This window comes from Brachyistius frenatus, unplaced genomic scaffold (assembly GCF_029030835.1).
Source record: "Brachyistius frenatus isolate BFR_SWC_R1_liver_20210118 unplaced genomic scaffold, ASM2903083v1 Contig_431, whole genome shotgun sequence".
Classification (NCBI taxonomy): domain Eukaryota; kingdom Metazoa; phylum Chordata; class Actinopteri; family Embiotocidae; genus Brachyistius; species Brachyistius frenatus.
The window spans coordinates 98428-120319 of NW_027211030.1; the positions used below are offsets into that span (position 1 = coordinate 98428).

General features: G+C 42.1%; 1 protein-coding gene across 3 annotated transcripts; it reads left to right on the top strand.

Annotated features, from left to right (window-relative positions):
• Window positions 1-1057: 1057 nt before the first annotated feature.
• prkcq (protein kinase C, theta) lies at window positions 1058-19380 on the top strand. 3 transcript variants are annotated; one of them, XM_069725593.1, is made up of 18 exons: window positions 1058-1115; window positions 5502-5870; window positions 10158-10357; window positions 11983-12043; window positions 14229-14409; window positions 14514-14545; window positions 14632-14717; window positions 14804-14933; window positions 15376-15485; window positions 15874-16003; window positions 16104-16270; window positions 16719-16892; window positions 16985-17076; window positions 17332-17394; window positions 17501-17639; window positions 17797-17985; window positions 18944-19072; window positions 19209-19380. In XM_069725593.1, the coding sequence occupies exons 2-18, from the start codon at window positions 5753-5755 to the stop codon at window positions 19365-19367; spliced, it is 2160 nt and encodes a 719-aa protein (XP_069581694.1). In that variant the 5' UTR covers window positions 1058-1115; window positions 5502-5752; the 3' UTR covers window positions 19368-19380. The 3 variants fall into 3 exon arrangements, with proteins under 3 accessions (XP_069581694.1, XP_069581696.1, XP_069581695.1); XM_069725595.1 differs by lacking the exon at window positions 1058-1115 and adding an exon at window positions 5051-5350; XM_069725594.1 differs by lacking the exon at window positions 1058-1115 and adding an exon at window positions 5051-5209.
• Window positions 19381-21892: the final 2512 nt, after the last annotated feature.

A 21892-nucleotide genomic window follows, 5' to 3' on the forward strand; every position in this document is an offset into this window, starting at 1 on the left:
ATATGTCAGTCTGAAATCTTATTTGGCTTAAAACAAGAGAAAAAAAAAATCTGCCAGTTTGGTTGCCATGCAACAATTTCCTCTTTTTCTCTCTTGTTTCTACACGTTAAAACTAATCTATAGAAAACCCCTGAGTGAAATTGCACTTTTTGGGGGGTTTAATAAGAAAGACAAAACATATTTTGCTGAATTGTTTTCCACACAGCAGATACAACGATATGAAGAAAAGAAAAGGCTCGATGTCTCCTGTACTTTGCGTGACTACATTACAAAGCAGAGTATTATTTGGACCTTCAAAGCATAATACAATCAAACATACAGTAACATCGCTGCAGTAAAGTTACTTTACATTCATAATTCAACTTTTTTTTTTTTTTTTTTTTACACTTTTTGTGAGAATTTTTGTGGTTTATTTGGGTTTATGTTGCATTTTATATCGTTTCGTTGTTCTTAAATTAATTAATAAACACACCAAAATCACTGTGACCCTGCACCTCTACAAAAAACACATCAGGTCAACATCTCTACCAAAGTAGTCTCACGTCGCTCACAAGCGCCCTCAACTTACAGGAAAAAAGAAAAAGCAGTCAAACCAACTCTAAAATTGAAATTGCCCTGAAATTAGATTAATTTCATTCTAATTTTAGAAGTGACTCAAACACATAAGCAAAAACGTATTTATTTTTCATTTAAGCTCACTGAAGGTGGCCTCTGACCTGTTTTTCCTTTGTCTTGTTGATTCACAGTTCAGTTTCACTTCATATGTGGGTGGATAGATCAACGTGGCGTTCGTGGTCTCCTCGGAAGTTGCCACGTCTGAGTGAATGTTTTGTCGACGCCTCCTGAAAACAGACACTAAAAGGTCATCTGAGGGATGTAGTTGTAGTTGGGACTCGTCGAAGACCCCAAGGACAATAAAACATCCTTTCCTCCTCTGTTACACCGTTTTATTATACGTCAGGTCGAATTATTGGAAAATATAAATCTCCCACGGTCAGTGAACGCCTCGTCGTGTCACGCTTAAATGCACCGCCTGCACTGCCTCCGGTCTGTCAGACTAACACTCGGATGGAGAGCAGCTTCTGTCTGAGAAACTTCACTGCTGTCTTTTTGAGGTCAGTTCACGTCTTTTTTTTTTATCGTTTCCACTGAGTTTTAAGAGTTTAAATGACGAGTCAGCGGAAAGCAGCGGCAACATGCAGATCTTCACTGCTGTTTACCGCTTACATATGTTTGTCATTAGCTTGTTAGACTGGGTAGGTTCTGTAAACATCTGCATTCATTGTGTTATGTACAGTGTTAAAGTGTTTTTGAGTTTGTTTAACAATATTTCTGATTGAGTTCTTGCAGCAGGAAACACTTGGAAGTGTCATTTATTCTTGTGCTCTAGACAGAAAGGGGGTAAAATATTCAGATTATATATTTAAATCAAAATACAATATTGCCTGTTAATAATCTGCATCCAAAGTGTTGCTTTAAGTAAACATTACCAGCTAAAGTGCACTACAGTGTAATATATATTACACAGGAGGTGTATTAACATGTAAGATGCTCTCAAATGCGCTCTAATTTTTAACAGCTTTATGCACACTGACAGTAAGTAGTTTAATCTGAAGAAATATATAATAATATTTAATTTTTAGTCATTGTAAGAGAGATAAATGTCATGGAGTGAAAATATGCAGAAATTGCATGTGCGTAAAGTCTTTAAATTACATTTCAGCCTTAATTAAACGTGTTAGCAGCTTTCTAATGTTGTAGCTGAACGAGAGGAAACACATTTAAACCAATTAATACGAATTCCGGAAATAAATCACTGAGAACAGGGTGTGTTTTTTGTTCATTCTGAACATTTGTCTGTGTGTGAAAATCACGGCTCTGCATGGTAACAAACAACTCAAATATAGAAGTGAAACGTGTATTGTTTGCCTGTGAATTGCAGTGAAGTGGAAGAGAGAAAGCGCAGTGAAAATACAAAGTATAGCAAAACTTGTCCCGACTGCGAGGACGTCCCTCGTGTGATGTCATGAAGCGTTTTGACGCTGCAGAGTTCATTTTAACAAACTGTACGTGTTGCTCTGCAGCCGCCGAGTCGTCTCATGTCACGATAAATAGAAGGACTTTTAAATGCAGAGTTAAACTAAAACAGGCCTGATAATTCACTGATGTGAGCTGTGTGTGTGTGTGTGTGTGTGTGTGTGTGTGTGTGTGTGTGTGTGTGTGTGTGTGTGTGTGTGTGTGTGTGTGTGTGTGTGTGTGTGTGTGTGTGTGTGTGAACTCTCTGTGAATGAACGAGTACTTCAAGGGACGCTTTGAGTGTCTGGGGTCTTGTCAAAGGCTTCTGTCACACGCATGGACCTCCTGTCAATAACAACAAAGATCCCCCCCCCCCACCATCCTCTTTTGGTGGTACTTCAAAAAGCGCGCGCACACACACACTGAGCTTTGATGGTTGCTCGGTACAGAGGGCGAGGCGGGACGCTCGTCCGACTTCACCCTCTCACATGAAACGTCTCTGAAAGGTCCGGCTGGCACTGTGCACGCTGGCACTTGACCTTCGTCGCATCTCCGTGTGTGCGCGCGTTTGAGGGTTAGGGTGGCGGGGGAGGAGGAGGAGGAGGAGGAAGGGGCGGGGGGGTGAACGGAGGAGGGTGTCATTTCCGAGCTGCCGACGGGGTGGTTGCAGGAAGGTCTTGTTTATTTCTTCGTGCTGCTCGTTTTGGAAGAAGATAAACATCGGAGGCAAAAAAAAAAAAAAAAAAACGCCAGAGATTTTGACTCCTTGATATTTAACGAACCCCCTCGCCGCTCGCTACGACCACATACTAGAGCCTGTGTTCATGCCGTTATATATGTGTGTGTGTGTGTGTGTGTGTGTGTGTGTGTGTGTGTGTGTGTGTGTGTGTGTGTGTGTGTGTGTGTGTGTGTGTGTGTGTGTAAGGGAGGGGGGGGGCGGAAGAAACACGCAAAGCCTCATAAGAGTCTGAGCAGGAATCAAACGGTGCAAAGTTCAGCAGCTTGTTTCAACAATGACCCGTGTGTGTCGGTACCGTCTAAAATCCACTTACGTCTCCAGCGCCGCTCCGGTGTGACGAAGACGGGAGGGAACGGACAGATCAGGACGTCGCCGCGGGCGTTAAAACTTTACATTATTACATCAGCAGCTGCCCTTAAGGAGCTTTAAAGTAGATTCAAACACATTTGCAGCTTGGGGGGGGGGGGGGGGGTTAGGGTTAGGGTTATGACCACAGGGAAGCTTTATTTTAGGGCCGAAGCTACGTTTAGCCTCCGTCGCTGATGCATGTTAAACTTCAGTCAATAAAACTCATTTTATCTGGAGCTGCTGAGTTTTGTCAGTAAGAAGAAGAAGAAAAAAAAAAGAATAAGGATTAAATCTTTAAATTTAGTCTTTGGCGACATATTTAGAGAATCGTTTCTAATATGATTTCGTAGCGAGTACATGTACGTGGGCTTCCTGCTGCTCTCTGCTCACCTCAACAACACGACAGAGCAGCCGTGTTTTGTATTTGACGTTGTTGTCTTTTTTATTTTCATGTTTGCGACGGCTCCACCTGTGAATCTTCAAAACGAGCAAAAAAAAAAAAAAGAAAAGAAAAGAAAGAAAACCGCTGAGAGGCAGGAAGTGTGGTTACGCTGTCGTAACTCAGGCACCGGAAGTTTTACTTTTACTCCTCCTGCATGAAGGCAGGTTCAACCTGCACGACAGGCTGCGTTTCAAATCTTTGAATCTGTGATGGTGGGCATGTGTGTGAAGTGTGGGCGCATGTGTGACGACTTAAAACGTCAATATCAGTCGGTGTTTGTAACGATATTAATGTGTGAATATATACTGAAAAGGGACTTCTGTTGTTTTTTTTTCTTTTTAAATGGGATGTATTCATTTGGGAATAGAAAAGTCTACAAAGTCTTTATTAAAGTCCATACTTTAAAAAAAAAAATTAAAAAAAAAAAATCACGACTTCAGCTGCGTCCCAGTTTCATACCACTTGTTTAGACTTTGGTTATGAATATGTGGGACATTACTTTCGAAAACAATTACAAAAACAACTGCAGTTCACAGTTTTGGTGGTCTAATTACACATACCCAAGATTTAATAACGTTGTTATTGTCAGTAGTCGAATGTTTCTTGTGTATTTCTGCCTGATGGTAGATGATCAACATTATTTAAACTGTTGTATTTTGATTATCAACCGACTACATAAATCATTCTTCAAAGCAAAGATTTTGGTAATTAAGTGAGTTCTGATTTTTCGGGTCACTCATTGACCTCCTCCGTCAACGCCCCTCGTATCGGTATGGAGAAGCTAAGCGCTAACCTCTTATAGCTAACTGAAGAATTAAAATGATGTTGCTGCTGTTATTTCAAATGGCGAAGCGGCTTCAATTAAGTTTGTTGGCTCGGATCTCTCTGCTGTTATTTTCCCTCTCTGCTCTCCCACTCACTCCCACCGGTCGAGGCAGATGACCTCTGACCTCTGAGCCTGGTTCGGAGGTTTCTTCCCGTTAAAAGAGTTTTTCCCTTCCTTCTGTCGGACATTTTCTTCCTGTTAAAGGGGAGTTTTTTTTTTAATCTCTCGGTGGGATTTGTTGAACTTTTCGATTTCTCCCTCTAATGTTGCGAGGACTTTACTATGTTAGGTGCCTTTAAGCACTGAATACGTCAGGTTTTCGGTGGCCTGCTACAAACATTTCCCCCCGTGTTTCTACATTTGTCCGTTCACATGGCGCGACTGGCGAAAGGGGCGGTGAGGTTTACAATAAAGAAGGTGACTCGGGCCGGAGGATTGCAGACTCTGGCGCATGCACTCATATATTCCTGATCTGCGTTTAGTATTTCAGCTCTAATAATAGTCACCGCCCGGCCTCTTCACCCCACACACACACACACACACACACACACACACACACACACACACACACACACACACACACACACACACACACACACACACACACACACACACACACACACACACACGCAGCTCTTTGGCAGGCCTCAAATATCACATCGACCGTCACCAAGTCGAACACCGTGGCGCCGTCAGAACTGCTGCAGGAGGAGAAGCGTGTCACTCTGGTTGTTTATTTATTTTATTTTTTTTAAATCACACAAAGCAATCATTATTTGATTACTTTATTTTTGAACGCTCTGCCAAGTGTGACAGCTGGTGTTTACAAGTCCTGAAGGTACGCGTGGTTTTATTTTAGTCGTTCTGGGGTTCAGCAGGCGGGTTTTGTCTTCTGGCTTTTTAGGAGTGAAAATCAGCGAGGCTCTTCAAACACCTCCTAAGACGCTCGCTACGAGATGTTTTCCGTCTCTACGCGGAGGTGTTTGCTTGTTTATTTCGATTTACGTCCTGGTTTGACGGCCAGCTGGCGCGGGGAAAAGTTTTTAGAGTTTGGTGGGAAACTCGCCGTCTCCCAGCCAGATCTCGTGGTTGTGACGAAATCTCTCTGTCTTTGTCTCTTCCTCTCACAGGTTGTTTAGAGCATCCAGGGCAGAACCTCCTCCTCCTCTTCCTCCTCCCCCTCTGCCAGCCCATCTTACCTCCGACGGAGGAGAAGGGGGCAGTCGGCGCGTGTGCTGCGGCGGAGGAAAGGTGGTCGCGCGGCAACGCAGGAGCTCTCTCTCCAAAAAAAACAACAACAACAACAACAACAAACTGAACGATCTCTTCACACCGTTTTTTGGGGGGGATATTTTGATATTCGAGATAACGATCCGCAGCCATGTCGCCGTTCCTGCGGATCGGGTTCTCCAACTTCGAGATCGACCCCGGTCTGGCCTACCACGAAGAGGTGCTGAACCCTTACTGCGCCGTGTACATGAAAGAGGCCATCGACACAGGTTAGTGGCCGTTAGCAGCGCTGTGGCTTTAAAACAGCCAGACGAAACTACATTAATACGTCCTGGTGGTGGTGATAGCATCATCTGCGGTTTACATGTCTCACAGTTAAATTAGAGCTGAATCCATTTGATATTTGATTGATTGTTTGGGTGGTTTTATCAAGAAAAAAATGTCAAACATTCGCTGGTCTCTGCTTCTCAGATGGGACGATTTATCATCGGCACACATTTATTTCCTGACATCTTAAAAGATCAAAAGATGAGTTAAGTCTTTAAACTGATTGGTACTGAAAACGATCCAAATCTAAACTAGTGGACAGTGTTTTTATACTCTGAGTATTTTTAACACTATGCGTCATTGTAAACATCTGTCTTATGTTCACTGGATCTTTCCTAGAAACAAAAAGAAACTCCCCCGCCACCCAGGAAGTGACGTTTAGCACAACAGTGGGCGTTGGGAATAGAAAATGTAGAAGTAGCGGGCAGCAGATTACAGAGCAAAAATGCCAGTAAAGAAAAGTCAAACTCTGACAAGATCTTTTTTTTTTTAAATGTTTTTCTCTGAGAATCAACTGACTTTTACGTGACGAACACTTCAAAAAGCAAAAAAACAAAACAAAAAAAAGCGAGTTCACATTGTGACCCCACAAGTCTTTTAAAAGATCTCTTTTGCGGTTGTTGATTCACTTCCAAATGTCCCAGCTTTGGGAGACGTCCCGGCATGATAACAGACTCGCAGCAGAATATCTTGCTTCTGCATCTGGCTATCTTTAACTACGGGTGAGTGCAGGATGAAGTTAGAAAAAGAGCGTCGCGGAGAGGAAAGAGGAGGGTTCGTGTGTTTCTTTTCCTCTTCGCTGAAACCACAAAGAGTTTGTCCTTACGAGGTAGCGAGAGAAAAACTCAACTGACTCACCGAGGGGGGGACAATGTCATCTAGTTTCATTTCACTTCCAGTAGACAAAAAGAGTCACGTACTGATACGACTCCTGTGATAGTTACACACAAATGAAACAGTATGAAGACATATACTAATTTTAAATGAATTTTTTTTTTTCCCTCCGTGTCCTATTATAAGCACAAAAATAAAAACTGTACAGCACATGAAACACAGTCTGGTGCTTCCAGCGCTGATGACGGACACGTTGCTCACTGGCACCATGCTGAGCTCCTGAAATTAAGAGCTGATGATGAGAAACTCCAATGCTGGCTCAAAAAAATAAAAAAATACTTTGGCACTTTGGCTCACCGCGACCGGTTTCATCTTCAAATAAAAGCGATGGGAAGCCTCAATAAACAATAGTCTTTTTTTTTTTTGGACTCTGCACAAGTTTCACAAACAGGGAAGATTTAATACTTTCTGTTTTCATGGTTTTATTTTTAAATATAGAGTTGGCATTGTGGTATGTACGACTGGCCAAAAGCGCCTCTAAGTCAATTTACCCCCCAGACTATTCCAGTAGAATAATGTTTAATAGGGCTATAAATAACGATTATTTTCAGAATAATCTCATTGTTTTTCTTACAAATTAATCTTGTAATACAGTCCATGAAATAAGATGTTACATAGTTGTTATCTCCCTAAAAGCCACAGCATTAAGTTGTTGTTTTTTATGTAAAATGTTCGTGTATCTGCGCTTATTTTCTTTCCTTGGAGAATAAGCTTACTGTACATTTTCTATTTTTAACAAACACCGTGAAAAGACCAAAACCAATGGTGTGTTCGCCTGTCTCTTTCCCACCGAGCAATCCTCAAACACAAAGATCCATTTTTGAGAAACCAAACAGTAAATGTTACACAAACAGAAGTAAACAGTGTATTTGTTGAGCAGGTGGATTGACAGGCCTTCGGTGCTCTGCAAGTATTTCTGGCAGCGACTCCATATGAACTGAAGTGTGTTTATCGTCATCAAGGAGCATGTTTCATCTCACTGATGTGGTATTAACAGCTCCAGACAAAAAAAGAAAGGCTCCACAGCACAAAACAATGAGACGTATCAGGTCTCGGAGACACAGACAGTCGGACGAGCTTGTTGTCGGTTCGCCCTATAAACACAAACGAGTATCCCTTATCAAAATAAAAGCCCTCATTTCAAAGTAAAAGCCCGCCAGCATTTCAACTTTCTATCTTTGAAGTTCGCGAAGCACTTTATGATATTTGCCTCACACACACAGACACACACACACACACACACACACACACACACACACACTACGACAGATGCCATTCGAGGTGCAAATTGGTGTTCAGTCTTGTCTAAGGACACGTCGCCATTTGGAGGAGAGGAATCAACAACAACAACAACAACAACCGCTCCACCTTTTGAGCCACAGCCGCCCTCATGGTCCGACCACACACTGCAGTTATATGTTGATTTGTTAGTTTGGGCATTTTTCACGAGATATGTTAACGGTAAAAAAAAAAAAAACTAAAAAGTTGTTAAATAAAGTCCCGTACATTAACTTGTAGACAGCAAAGTAACAACAAAGGTCTGCACAGCTCCGGCACCGTTTTTTTTCCTGTTCCTCTGTGATGAGATATATCCTCTTGTGTTCATGGAAAATCTCGTTCGACAGCTCATTCAAACACTCAGCCGTTCTGGGTGAACTTCCACTTTTACAAGCCAATTCAAATGAGGTGAACCTGATGAATCTTTTAAGCTCCAATGTCGCCGAAAGCTTCAGTAATTTTATATTTTTGTGTAATGATCGGAGACAAGTCAGAATCAGATCCACCTCTGGTGTGTTTATACCAACAGTTAAATATGAAGGAAAGTACAATAACTCTAAATTTAAGCGATCAAAGAAAACACGTAGACACCTTTGATGGTGTGCTTACGGCGGTACACAAGAAAGGGAAAGTGTAAAGTCCCTCAAAGGAGCCGAGACACAAGAGTCTAAATGCCACCTTTGTACTTTTTCAAAGAACGCAGGAACTGACAGACACCAAAACGTTTGCATCCCCTCGCACCCTCCGTAACGCCTCGAGGACGAGTCTGGGGAGACGCGGACATATTTTCCTCCCCGTGCGTGTTAATCGGCACCGAAGGCAGCTGGCGGTGTCGTTGGACGGCCGGGCGATGAGCCGATGATGGAGGAGGCCATAGATCACGTTGGGAGTAAAATAAATAAATAAAAAAAGCTTAGCGGGCTTTATTGTTGGAGCAGCCGGACGGCATGTGGCCGTTATGTAAGTGGATATATATGGGATGTCATTGCAGAGAAAAATCAGCAGATGTCAATTATGAAAGCGGAGAGGGGGTGTTTGGTTTTGTTGCGTTTGGTTTTTTGTCCCGACCATATGATGCGATTGAAAATCTCTCGAGTCGATGGCGATGGAAATTCGCTGGTTGGTAGAGGTCAGATATTCTAACATCCGACACGATGTAAACACGATGCATTACCCGTGGCAACGACGGAGAATAATGTTCGCGACAACGCACGTGGCACGCGATGACCTCCTTTTACCGCATGCAAAGTGGAGGTCTTAAGCTTTAAATGGTATTTTAGGCCTGACAGAAGAGCATCTAATCTCCTGAGAGTGCTACACTATACATTCATCCTATTTGCCCAGATTATTTCCTGGTGTTGGCTTTCACCACTGGCAGGAAATCTCCTCCATCTTCCGCATGTTATACGTTATAAAACTCGCACATTAACTGCTCAGAGGATAAGGTTAGTGATAATCTGTACTTCTCTTATTGCGACTGGTGCTGATGTTTACAGGCAGCAGAAGGGTGTAAGTGAGAAAGTCCAAATATACTTAAAAGGTCCCATATTTTACACTTTTCTCCTGTTTTATCTGCAGTCTTGATGTTCGATGATTAATAACAATTTTTTTTTTTTTTAAATGGAAATGTGAAATTATGCAATATGGGACCTTTAAATTGATGTTTTCATGGTGTTGAAGAAACATTGCGACGGTATGGCTCAAGGAGTTTATAATAGTTTTTGGACACAGAGGAACAGGCTTTTAGATACACAGACAATATTTGTTAATCAGGCGAGTTCATTCTTGTTTTTGTCTTTTCATGGGATTTGTTGGCAATAACACCAGACCCAAAACGGACCCATCTGCGGAGATTGCATCTCGCCACTTTTTTAACCAATTTGCTGAGTTAGAGAAGCTGTGGCTTCTGAAGCGAAAGTCAAAGTGAAACTCAATTTTGTGGAGCCTTATCGAATTTCCTTTCTGTTGCTGAGAAAACGGCCGACGTCAGAGCAGCAAGTAAAGAGGGGACTTAAAAAAAAGTTTAAAAAAAATGTTATTCTCTTTTATCTTCACAGAAAAGGGTCAGGTGTACAAGCAGAAGAAGCCCACCATGTACCCGCCGTGGAGCACCACGTTCGACGCCCACGTCCACCGCGGCCGCATCATGCACGTGATGGTGAAGGACCGGACGGCGGAGCTCAAGTCCGAGGCCACGGTGCCTCTGGACTCGCTGGCGACGCGCTGCAAGAAGGAGAACGGCAAGCTGGAGATCTGGGTTAGTGCGGCGGGGCGGACCTGCGCTTCAACTCACAAAACCAGCTGTTTCGCTGCTCCGGCCAAATCCAGATGGGCTTTTAACACTCGGGTCAAAAATACCAAATGTTTTAAAGGGATAATCCTCCTTTTAGTCACTAAAACAAAATCACTGTCACCGGTTTTTTTTTGTTTTTGTTTTTTGGTTACGAGGCATCGCCACCTGCACCGCACACGAAATGGCCTTTTTACGTGCAGCTGTTTCAAATCTCGCAGTGCGGGTGTAATTAATAACATTAGCGTTGATCCGTGTACGCATCCTAGTGAGCAATGTCAACGAGACAACACGCAAAAAAAACACCGACGCAGCAGAAGTGGAGCACCAAACTGGAACACATCTGTGTTTCAAAACATAAAACGGCATATTTTATATTTGATGGCAATTTTTGTTTTGAAGGCCAGATAGGAAATGGATATGTCCATTTTGCGTTCACCTATTTAAGGTGATGAATCATCTTCCCCATCCAACACCGTGTTGAAACTACTTCAGGATCCTGAACTAATTATCGCAGATATTATTAAAACCATTCATAGATCACGTAGCTCATACTGGGATCATGACTTAATCATTGTAAATCCTGGTTATTAGCGTAATGCAAACGTAAAGCTGCAAAATAATTGCATGATTAAAGGAAATCGCACCTCAATCTTTTCAGCAAAATTCACTTTTTGAAAGACAAATAGATTTTCTAACGTGATGGGCATTTTGAACAAAAGTACTATTCAGTGTTCAATGAGAACTAGTTGAGTATTATTCAAATAGCAAGTGCATAGCTGTGGTAGACTTATGATATGGCAGCCTTAGTTTCAGAGTTTGTACCGCACCTCATTTTTTTGCCATTTCTATTTTCTAATGACTATTTGAAAAATGGTGACTGATCCTTAGTTGTTGTTTTTTTTTATCAGCAAGAAATATTCAATTATCAACAAAAAGTCCCTGTTTTCTCCTGTAAGACTCCCATAGCAGAATTGAAATCTGCCATTTATCTGCTACCTCCGTTATTTAAAGAGCACCATCATAACGCTTCGTGTTAATTGGCCGTGTAAATCACAACGTCCCCATTCCAGTTCCCGGTCGTCCTTCATCCTTCTCCAGACAAATGCAAACACAAAAAAATTGAAAAGAGTCGTTCGGTTTCGCATCCTCTTAATTAGATTCAGGTCATTAGACAAATCTAGTCGAGCTAATTACTCAAGCTCTTCCTCCCTTTATTGTTAACTAATCAAAAATGCAAAACAGATCATTTCCTGTGCACCACAGAATCACGTCTTCCCTGGAAACACTCGTCTTTCAGTTACCGCAGCGGCTTCGAGCCGACTGTCTCTTAACTAAGAATAAAACAAACAAATTCTGTGAAGTAAACAGAAATACAATCCTACTCATGTGTGTTTGCATGAGCCAGACAGTCTGCCCGTCTCAGCATGACGACTCTGTCACACAGTCAGTGCGTCATCATCATCATCCTCCTCTTCCTCAATCCACAGCCTTCCCTTTTTCTTTCCCCCCTTCGCTGTAATTTTCGACAGAATTTCCGTCCGAAAATATAATTATTTTTTTTTTTCTTTCCGTTTCTTTTTCCGTCTCAGTTGGAGCTGAAGCCGCAGGGTCGCCTGCTGATGGAGGCCAGATACTATCTGGAGAAAAGTGGTGAGTGATTCAAACAACACGGGGCTGTGCAGCTGGCGAGTACAAAAACAAAACAAAAATTCACAAAAAAACAACAAAAAAACAACAACTCCTGCCTGAACAAAAAACTGTCAAAAATGACAGTTTTTTTTTTATGTGAAGCAGACCTTGTTGTGGTCGGTCTTCCCAGAAATCTCTATAAACAAGTTGCTTTTAAAAAATTAATTTTAAACAGAGAGCAGCTGCTGCCGCTTTCAACCCCCATGTTTCCACATTTTACTCTTTTAAATCGCTTCATGTGACAGTTCTGGGATTTTTATTAAAGGTTGAAAATGTATTACATATTTTATAAATATAACCAATGTGATTTACAAAAGTGAGAAATCCTCCAAATTGTCCTTCACGGGCCTGTAAAAAGCTGCACCCCTGCGGGTCCTAATCAGCCTTAATTGTCGCCTCCTAATTACATTCTCTGGAGCTAAAAATAGGAGTATCGACTGTCCGCCCCCTGCTGGTTTCTCAGCACCGATAACGGCGAGCGCCTCGTGTTTTCCCTGATGCCTTCCTGACATTAACACGATGCCAAAAGGCCCGAGGAGTCACAGAGAACTAAAAGGAAGAAGTCATCTCGTGTGTCTATATATAGGCCGAGCGAATAGGAAATCGCTGCCGGGAACAACAGGTGGCGGAGTGACTGGTAACGCTGTGACAATTCGATCCGGGGAACTTCCTCCTCCATGCAAGCAAACACACACACACACACACACACACACACACACACACACACACACACACACACACACACACACACACACACACACACACACGCCGTGCATGCGTAGTTTGACGACTATAATCTTAATAACTACAAGATGAAGTCGTGTATTACTACACAGACAGCTTTCTGAACAGATTTTATACACACAAAAAAAGGAACAGTCTGCAGTTTGACACCACTAATTTAGGGGGAGTCATGTGCTGCAACTATTTCTAGCTGCCCGCCGTGTCTGTGCACGGTACAAAACAAAACAAAAAAGAAATCACAAACTGACAGCAGACTTTCTGTTGTTATACTGGTTCAACAAACCATATAATGTGTATAAATAAATAGCTCCCGCCTGCCTGGTTGGCTTTTTTTTTTTTTTTTTTTTTAAACTCTGGACAGAACCTGGTTGGTTTTCCCCACCGGCCTAACAAGCACAGACGTGACAATAATATTGATTTTCTCATCTCACGCTGAGAAAACTAAACAAAACAACCCCCAAAAATCGGCAAAACTCAAAATCCAGAAATAGTGACGGCACCTCAACTATAAAAAAAAAAATTGCCTCCCATAGTGTCAGAAGGACTTTTTTTTTCTTCCCTACTATTAAATATTTCATAAAATATGAGGCCTGAGAAGCTTCAGGAACAAACAAAGCAGCAGCGCTAACATAACAAACCCGAAGCTACAAACGGTGAGGTGAAATACTCTGATAACAAAATGAAATGCATCTGGATCAGTTTGACTCAGCAGATGATTTTCATCAACGTGCGTTCACTTCGCAGTGATTGATTAGAGCTGTGTGTGACAACGTCGGGGTGGAGGGTGGGGGAGTTGGGGTTAACTGATTTGTATTAGAAGCAAAATGTGTCGGGAAAATGAAACAACAGATTGATTTGGAAAACCACAGAAAAAGAAAAATAGATTTAGCTTTACTGGCTTCACTAAGTATGTTTACATACAACAAATCTGGTACCTTAAATTCAGCCTCTAAGTTATCCTCCAATCCAAATCTCTCCAAACACAAGAGACCAGAAAAGAGACACCATTCAGGGTGAATTATAACACAACGTAGAGAAGCAAACATTAATAACTATTATGTACATTCAGCTGTCAAAAAAAAAAAAAAATCAGTTATGAGCCCTTTTACGACACCTGGTGTTTCATTTCCTGCCATAAATTCCTGAATTTAATGCTAATTTTACTCATTTGAGTTATATATGATCAAAAACTTCAGATCATGAAAGTGTGACTACAACAGAGTAACTTGACTATGATCTCAAAATGAAACTCTGATGTGTGCAAAGCAATACCAAAAGGTGAGAAAAACGAGCTTAGGTGTGAAATCTAACCACCAGTGGCACTGAGCTCTCGTGTTTTTTTTTTGTTTAAATAACATTTATAGCAAAGTGGGTTTTTTTTGTGGTTTTTTTTTTTTTAAAGACGCCGCCGGTCAGACCGACAGAGACCCCGAGTCCGAGCCGGGGCGAGAGGGTCTGTTCACCCTCCGCCAGCGACGAGGAGCCATCAAACAGGCCAAAGTTCACGTCATCAAGTGTCACGAGTTCAGCGCCACGTTCTTCCCACAACCGACCTTCTGCTCCGTGTGCAAAGAGTTCGTCTGGTACGGCCGAGACGTCATTAAAACTCACCAAATTAGTCATTTTCCTCATCGTCATATCACTCATTCTGCCTTTTTTTGGGGGGGTTTTATGTCCTCCTCTGCAGGGGTCTCAACAAGCAGGGTTACCAGTGCAGACGTGAGTTTCCGCCGAACATACTGGATATTAAAGCTTTGAACGACGCGTCCACGTCTGACTGACGCGGTTATCTTCGTGTCTTTCAGAGTGCAACGCGGCGATCCACAAAAAATGCATTGACAAAGTCATCGCCAAATGCACCGGCTCCGCCGTGAACAGCAAAGAAACCATGGTGAGTGTCCGTCACACCGGTCGCCGCCGCGGTTATTCGTCACGGCTGCACTTTGAGGCCTCTTGTTGCCAACGTGTGTTTTGCAGATCCACAAGGAGCGCTTCAAGATCGACATGCCGCACCGGTTCAAAGTCTACAACTACAAGAGTCCCACCTTCTGCGAACACTGCGGGACTCTGCTGTGGGGGCTCGCCAAGCAGGGGCTCAAATGTGAGGGTGAGAGGCGGGACTTTTATGATCTCTGTGCATTTATGCATAAAAAAACAAACAACAACTGGCTCAAATAGTCCAGTTTAAGGACACAAATTCAAAGTTTTCCACGGTTTACTCAAAACACGTAACACCGACGAAGTCATTCCCCTCGTAAAGACCTGCGGCCGTAGACAGTCATCGTTTTCTCGCCCGCGTAAGGATAGACTTCCTCTTTTCGAGGCATTAAATGTCTAAAAATATGAGTATGTGAAATCAGAAAGATCCATTAGGCGCCCACTCCTGCACGCAAAGTGAAACACAAGCTGTGAGCACGTCGCTGGTTATTTTTAACACGGCTGTCACACTACATTATATTCTAGTGCACATGCATGTCACATGGTGGTATTACATTGTTGTCTTTCTCAGTTTTAAATATAAATATGTCACCGTTTTGTTGTCTGTGCAGAATGTAGCATGAACGTCCATCACAAATGCCAGAAGAAAGTGGCCAACCTCTGCGGGGTCAACCAGAAACTGATGGCCGAAGCTCTGGCCATCATCGAGAGCAAGCAGCAGGTCAGACACACAAATCATCGCTGCAGACTTTGAGAAAAGAGGTTTTTCTCCATCCAATAATATGTCAGTGAATTAGGTGGGAACTCGCCTCTCTAAGACAAAGTTTAAAATATCGTAATCATCTTTGAATCCGTGCACTCAGATTGAATTAGTTTTACTTTAAAGTTCCTTATTCTTTGCAATTTTTGCCTTTTCAGTCGTTCAGTTTCTTCGGGATGGATTTTAATGGAGAACTTTCTTGTTTAAATATCGTTTATGTGCTTGTTTAACTGACTTTTCTACCCGGTTAAAAACTACAAACTCCAGATATATCATTTGGTGTGCATTAAAAAGGGAACAAATAGATGAGAACCATCAGTTTGATGCTGGTCCTACCTTTCACGTCAAGGCACGAGGCACCAAAGAGACGGACATCATTGGTCGAGAAGGCCCAGTGGGTGTTGGCCAGCCGGGGTTGGTCCGAACTCCGTCGGGGTTAATAATGGGTTTACCGGCCACGGCGACGCCTGCAAACAAAGGTACAGAAACGACATCAAACCTCACTTCTATTTTTTTTAGCATCGCATCTTTGATGCCGCGTCTCGGTTTGCGTCGTCCTGACCCGTCCTCTCGTTGCAGATCCGCAGGGCATTTCGTGGGAGGGGCCGACGGAGGGCGGCAGGCCGACCACCGAGGCGCCGAAGGAAGAGCCTCTGTACGCCGTTCCCAGGAAGGAAAACCAGCCCAGGTTCACCATCGACGACTTCACCCTGCACAAGATGCTCGGGAAGGGAAGCTTCGGCAAGGTGCTGGGGACGATCTGATTCAAAGAAAAGAAAAAGAAAAAGAAAAGCAGGGTCAGAGCTGAGCAAACAGCACAATGAAGATTATATTAGAAATAATAGCGAGTGGATGATTATCGTTGAGTTTCTTAGTGGAACTTCCAACAGCCACAAGCATTCAGGGAGAGGTTGTTTTTGTTTTTTTTCCATTCGTTTGTCACTGAAGCACATTTGAGTCATTCTTGTCAGCCCACTGTGAAGCTTGTGGTCACGCTGGTTCGTACAGCCAGTTCCCACAGAAAAAAACAATTTAAAAAAAAAAAAAAAAAAAACACCAGCTTCTTTTATCTCGCTGCCGAGGGGTTAACAAAGCACCGGAAATAGCACCGGAGGGGCGACGAGCTGAGGAAGTACGAACTGTCCGGCGGCGGCGTTTTCTAAACCCTCTTCGCCGTGCGTGTGTCTCTTCCAGGTGTTTTTGGCCGAGCTGAAAAAGAGCGGGAAGTTTTTCGCGGTGAAGGCGCTGAAGAAAGACGTGGTGCTGATGGACGACGACGTGGAGTGCACCATGGTGGAGAGGAGGGTCCTGTCCTTGGCCTGGGAAAACCCGTTCCTCACGCACCTCTACTGCACCTTCCAGACCAAGGTGATCGCCGCGTCCACGTCTCTGCAGACATTCAAACACGACCCGCTCCTCGTTTCACTTTGAAATCTCTCCGTCCGTGTTCTTGCGTGCAGGAAAACCTGTTCTTCGTAATGGAGTATCTGAACGGAGGCGACCTCATGTTTCACATCCAGACCTGCCACAAGTTTGACTTGCACAGAGCCACGTACGTATTCAGCCACCGTTTGTGGTTCGTGGCGTGCACGTTTACGGGAAAGTAGCTCCTCCCACTTCTTGTTTGTGATTTGTTGTTCTGGCTCAAATTCAGATACCAAAAAAAAAAAAAAAAAAAAAAACAGAAAACAAGATCGTTTCTGAATCTCATAATGTTTTAACTTCACCGCAAATAAAACCAGCCGGAGGACGGACATAAGTAACACACCCGATTTATTTTTGCCTCCTATTTTGTGTCTTCCTGCAGCTTCTACGCCGCCGAGATCCTCTGCGGGCTCCAGTTCCTGCACTCGAAGGGAGTTATTTACCGGTAGGCGTTCGGCAAAAGACAGAAACAGAGCTGCAATCCGTGATTCACGGGTCAAACTGTGTTTTGTTTTTGTTTTTTTTATTTCCTGCGTTGTGTCCCTCTGTAGAGACCTGAAGCTGGACAACGTGCTGCTGGACTCGGAGGGCCACATAAAGATAGCCGACTTCGGCATGTGTAAGGAGAACATGCAGGAAGAGTTGCGGACCTCCACCTTCTGCGGGACGCCCGACTACATCGCCCCCGAGGTGATTATACGCTCTGGAGCCGTAACACGCCATCGTTCAAGCTACATTTGAACCGTTTTCAAAGTCGATCGCGGACGCGGATGAAATCTAACATCCGGATATACGTTAAGGACAGAAAAAACAACAAAGGTCTTGATTTATGTTTTGTGTGCGGCAGATCCTGCTGGGTCAGAAGTACAACAGCTCGGTGGACTGGTGGTCGTTCGGCGTGCTGCTGTACGAGATGCTGATCGGTCAGTCTCCGTTCCACGGCCGCGACGAAGAGGAGCTGTTTCAGTCCATACGGACGGACAACCCCGTTTACCCGCCGTGGCTCAACAAGGATGCCAAGGACATCCTCGTCAAGGTCAGGCACCCTGTGTGTGTGTGTGTGTGTGTGTGTGTGTGTGTGTGTGTGTGTGTGTGTGTGTGTGTGTGTGTGTGTGTGTGTGTGTGTGTGTGTGTGGAGATTAGGAGCACTGAACTAAAAATAAAGAATGAGATTAAACCAATTATCTCTAGATTTTTTTTTTTTTTTTTATATATATAATTCAATTATTTATATTAATTTTTCTATGATTATTTTGTCCAGTAATGGCTCTCACTAAGAAAGACCATTTCCAGTAAAATTACTAATCAACATTTTCTGGGAACTATTTGATTATTATTATTATCTATTATTATATTTTGACGACTGTACTTTGTGCTGTTTGTGCTGAAGCATCTAATCTCACAGCCCCCACACATGTTTTTTTGTTTTTTTTATCAGAGCCTGGTAGTAATGTTTCATAATTTTCCTTTTTCATGTTGTTTATGGGGGTTTGGCAAACAGATTTTAGGTACATTACTGCCACCTTCTGGCAGCAGTAGCACATTACCATCAGGTATTAACAAGAGAAATAACCATCCTTTACTTTATTCTCTACTGTAAACTATCCAGGCAACAAGCCACACTCAGTCAACAGAAGATTTATGAGCTTATAGCATCTATTCAAGATTTATATTTGACCTTTACAAACATCTTCTTCTTTTAACACTATGAGGAATAAAATGAAACAATAGAAATTGGAAAATGAAACCCATGACTAAAAACTGCTGATTGGTATGTTGTGATTTTGTGTATGCTCATTTAAAAAAAAAAACAGAAATCCTCCGTAGCTACCACGGCACTACAAAGACAAGAGCCACAAATGCAGAAACTTCATGTTAGTTAACAACTGATCTCGGAAAAAAAAAAAAAACATTGAAAGGAAACAAAATATTTTGAGAACAAAACAAATGATTAAAGTTAAATTCTTTAAATTGTGTTTTTCTGCGCTTTTAAGCTGTTTGTGAGGGAACCCGAGGAGCGGCTGGGAATGAAGGGAAACATCAGACAGCACAGTTTCTTCAGCGGCACCGAGTGGAGCGCGCTGGAGCAGCGGCAGGTGGCGCCGCCCTTCAGGCCGACTTTAGTAAGTACAGCCGGGCGACTCGACCCGAGACAAAATCCGAGACAACGTCCGCTCGTGTCCTGAATATCCACGAGAGACCCAAGAGCGATGAAACCGGTAGCGTGCACTAAAATATTTGTTCTCCCCTCTCTCGAAGACGTCCCCCAGCGACTGCAGCAACTTCGACAAAGAGTTCATCAACGAGAAGCCCAGACTATCGTGCGCCGACCGCACGCTCATCAACAGCGTCGACCAGACGATGTTCAGGAACTTCTCCTTCGTGAACCCGGGGATGAATCGCATCGCGGCGCGCTGACCGTGGGGGGGGGGGGGGGGGGGGGGGGGGGGGGGTGGTGGGGAGGGGACGTACTGTAAACCGAAAAACAAACTGAGACTTTTAGACTGTGAATGTCACAAACGCACTCACACACGATAATAACCACTAACGGGGGAGTCCTGGGCGCCACAACCGCTACTCTGATCTTCAGCTTTTCACACACAAACTTTTTTTTTTTTTTTTTTTTAAACACCACAGAAACGCCGTTAAAGAAGAATTATTATTATTATTTGTTTAGCTGTAGTCAATTGTCAAGCGTCAAAAATCAAGTCAAGCAGGAGCTTGAATTTTTCTGTGGCGTGTAATTGGTAAAGATTTTATTTCGCACTCTGCACAGGTCAAAATATTAAAACAGAAGAGAAAGTATTCGGCTTCTTTCACTCGTCTTTGTGCTCATCGGGGTGTTTTTATCAACAGGAAACGTGCTTGTTAATGAACTTATGGTGCCTCGTAAGACTTTGAGAAGACAAACTAAGAAATGTTCCTGCAAATTAAATCTACAGTCCTATTTTTTTTTTTTTTTTTTCCTGTTTTATAGCATATCGAGTCTTTTGCCTCTATTTTAAGTACAGATGTTAAAAAGCCCCTTTTTTTAAAATTTTATTTATGTAAATAACTGTGATGTCATGCTGTTTGGTTGTAGAGCATCAGAGTTTGATGACGGGGTTATTGTTTACATGTTTTCTTATTGTGTCTCAGGAGTTTTATTGATGATGGTATTTGGATAGTAGTTTTTTTATTCTCTTCAAATGTGAATCCTGTATAATAAAAGTGTTGTTTTTTTTGTTTGTTTTTTAAAGTGGTCATTGTTTGTTTCATTTGAAAGAGGCAGTGAACACGTGGTCGCTCATTACTAACACTGAAACTACGGAGGTGGAGGTGTTGACAGAAGGAAACATCTGTTGTTGTTGTTGTTTTTTTCATTTAAATCATTTTTTTCCAAAGTTAAAGATGTTTTCAGAGAAAAGTGGTTTCATAACCTAAGAAAAAAAAATTACTCAACAACTTAAAGAGTCCTCCAAGAGTGAAATAAGGCAGCAGAAGTTATGCAGGTTTCTACAGAATATTGACCACAAAAAAATAAATAAAAAGGAGCTTAAACAAAAACTAGAAACTATTTTTAATTGTTTTTTTTTTTACTGTAATTATTTATGTTGGAGCTCAGAAATTTGGATTAAAAAAAAAAAAAAAGAAGATATATCTGCATAGTACATGTGCGTATTTAATCTCTAAATTGGTAAAATACCCCGCCTAAAAAATAAATAATAAAAATCCCACATTTACTTAGTTGTTTTTTTTTTTTGTACATTTGACATTTGAATAAAACGCTCGCGCGCTAACCGTTAGCTTACCCGTTAGCGCGCGAGCGTTAATTTGTTTGGAAAACTAATTTGTGAACAAACCCGATTTAAAAACAACAACAACAACAACAAAAACACACCGGTTAACTGACAACACTTACCGTCGTACTGAAGACATTTGTTCACTCTCGTAAAAACGCTCTTCTAGGCGATTTTAGTCGTTTTTCTTTGGTACGCGTTTCTTCGCGCGCGACCGTTTAAACCAAACTATTGTCCAGAACTGCGCTAACAGGAAGTGGCACGTGACCTCTTACGCGCACTACTTTCTCTTCCGCGTTTGCGCAAAGCAGGACAAGATTAAAAACAGGCTCTCTTAAAAAATGTAAATAGACAATTGTTATTTAAAGATTGAAATGGTTGAATGATACACTTTTAGCGAGGCATAAAAGCTGCATTTTTTTTTTTTTTTTAATGAAAATACAAAAACAAAAAAATTACCCTAGAAATTGTGTGTAAAATGTTGTTTTATTATGAAGCTGAACGATTAAGTGTCACTTTATATTTATAAGTGTCAAAACGTCAATAAATGCTGTCAAAAATCCTTTCACTGTCAGTCAAAGTTTGGCTTGTATTCCTTTTAGAAAAAAAAAAGAAAGAAAAAAGATACTTACACGTTGTTTTCTGTGAATTGAATGAAATCATTATTGCAAAAGTCTCAAATGTAAAAACACCGAAGTAGAACTTTTTTTAAAATTTATTTCTTGTACTTTGCATTTGAAGCCCAACGACATGCAGCAACTTTATGCGAAAACACTTTGTTGTATTTGAACCTGCAATGAATACTGAATAGTCTTTTAAAGTGCTGCTCAGGTTTATTTGATGTCAGTACAGCTTTTGGTACAATTTGATTTGATTTAATTTGATTTGGATCTGCTAATTATGAGAATCCAAAAATCCCAGTTTCAGAATGAAAACCTTTTTCTTTTTTATATTTAGCTTTGCCACGTTTCATTTACACAGAATTCACCCAACAATCAAAACAAAACATGACCAAGCCGACTTACTTCATTACTGACACACACACACACACACACACACACACACACACACACACACACACACACACACACACACACACACACACACACACACAGTGATTTTACTAATAGACAAAAAAAAAAAGTACAATTCTTCAGGATATCA

Bases quoted from the DNA above. Each gene is read 5' to 3' on its own strand.
- prkcq (XM_069725593.1), top strand. From the start codon at position 5,753: ATGTCGCCGTTCCTGCGGATCGGGTTCTCCAACTTCGAGATCGACCCC. The intron at 14,410-14,513 runs GTACGGCCGAGA...CCTCCTCTGCAG, and splicing joins GTGTGCAAAGAGTTCGTCTG to GGGTCTCAACAAGCAGGGTT. The intron at 19,073-19,208 runs GTAAGTACAGCC...CCTCTCTCGAAG, and splicing joins CGCCCTTCAGGCCGACTTTA to ACGTCCCCCAGCGACTGCAG.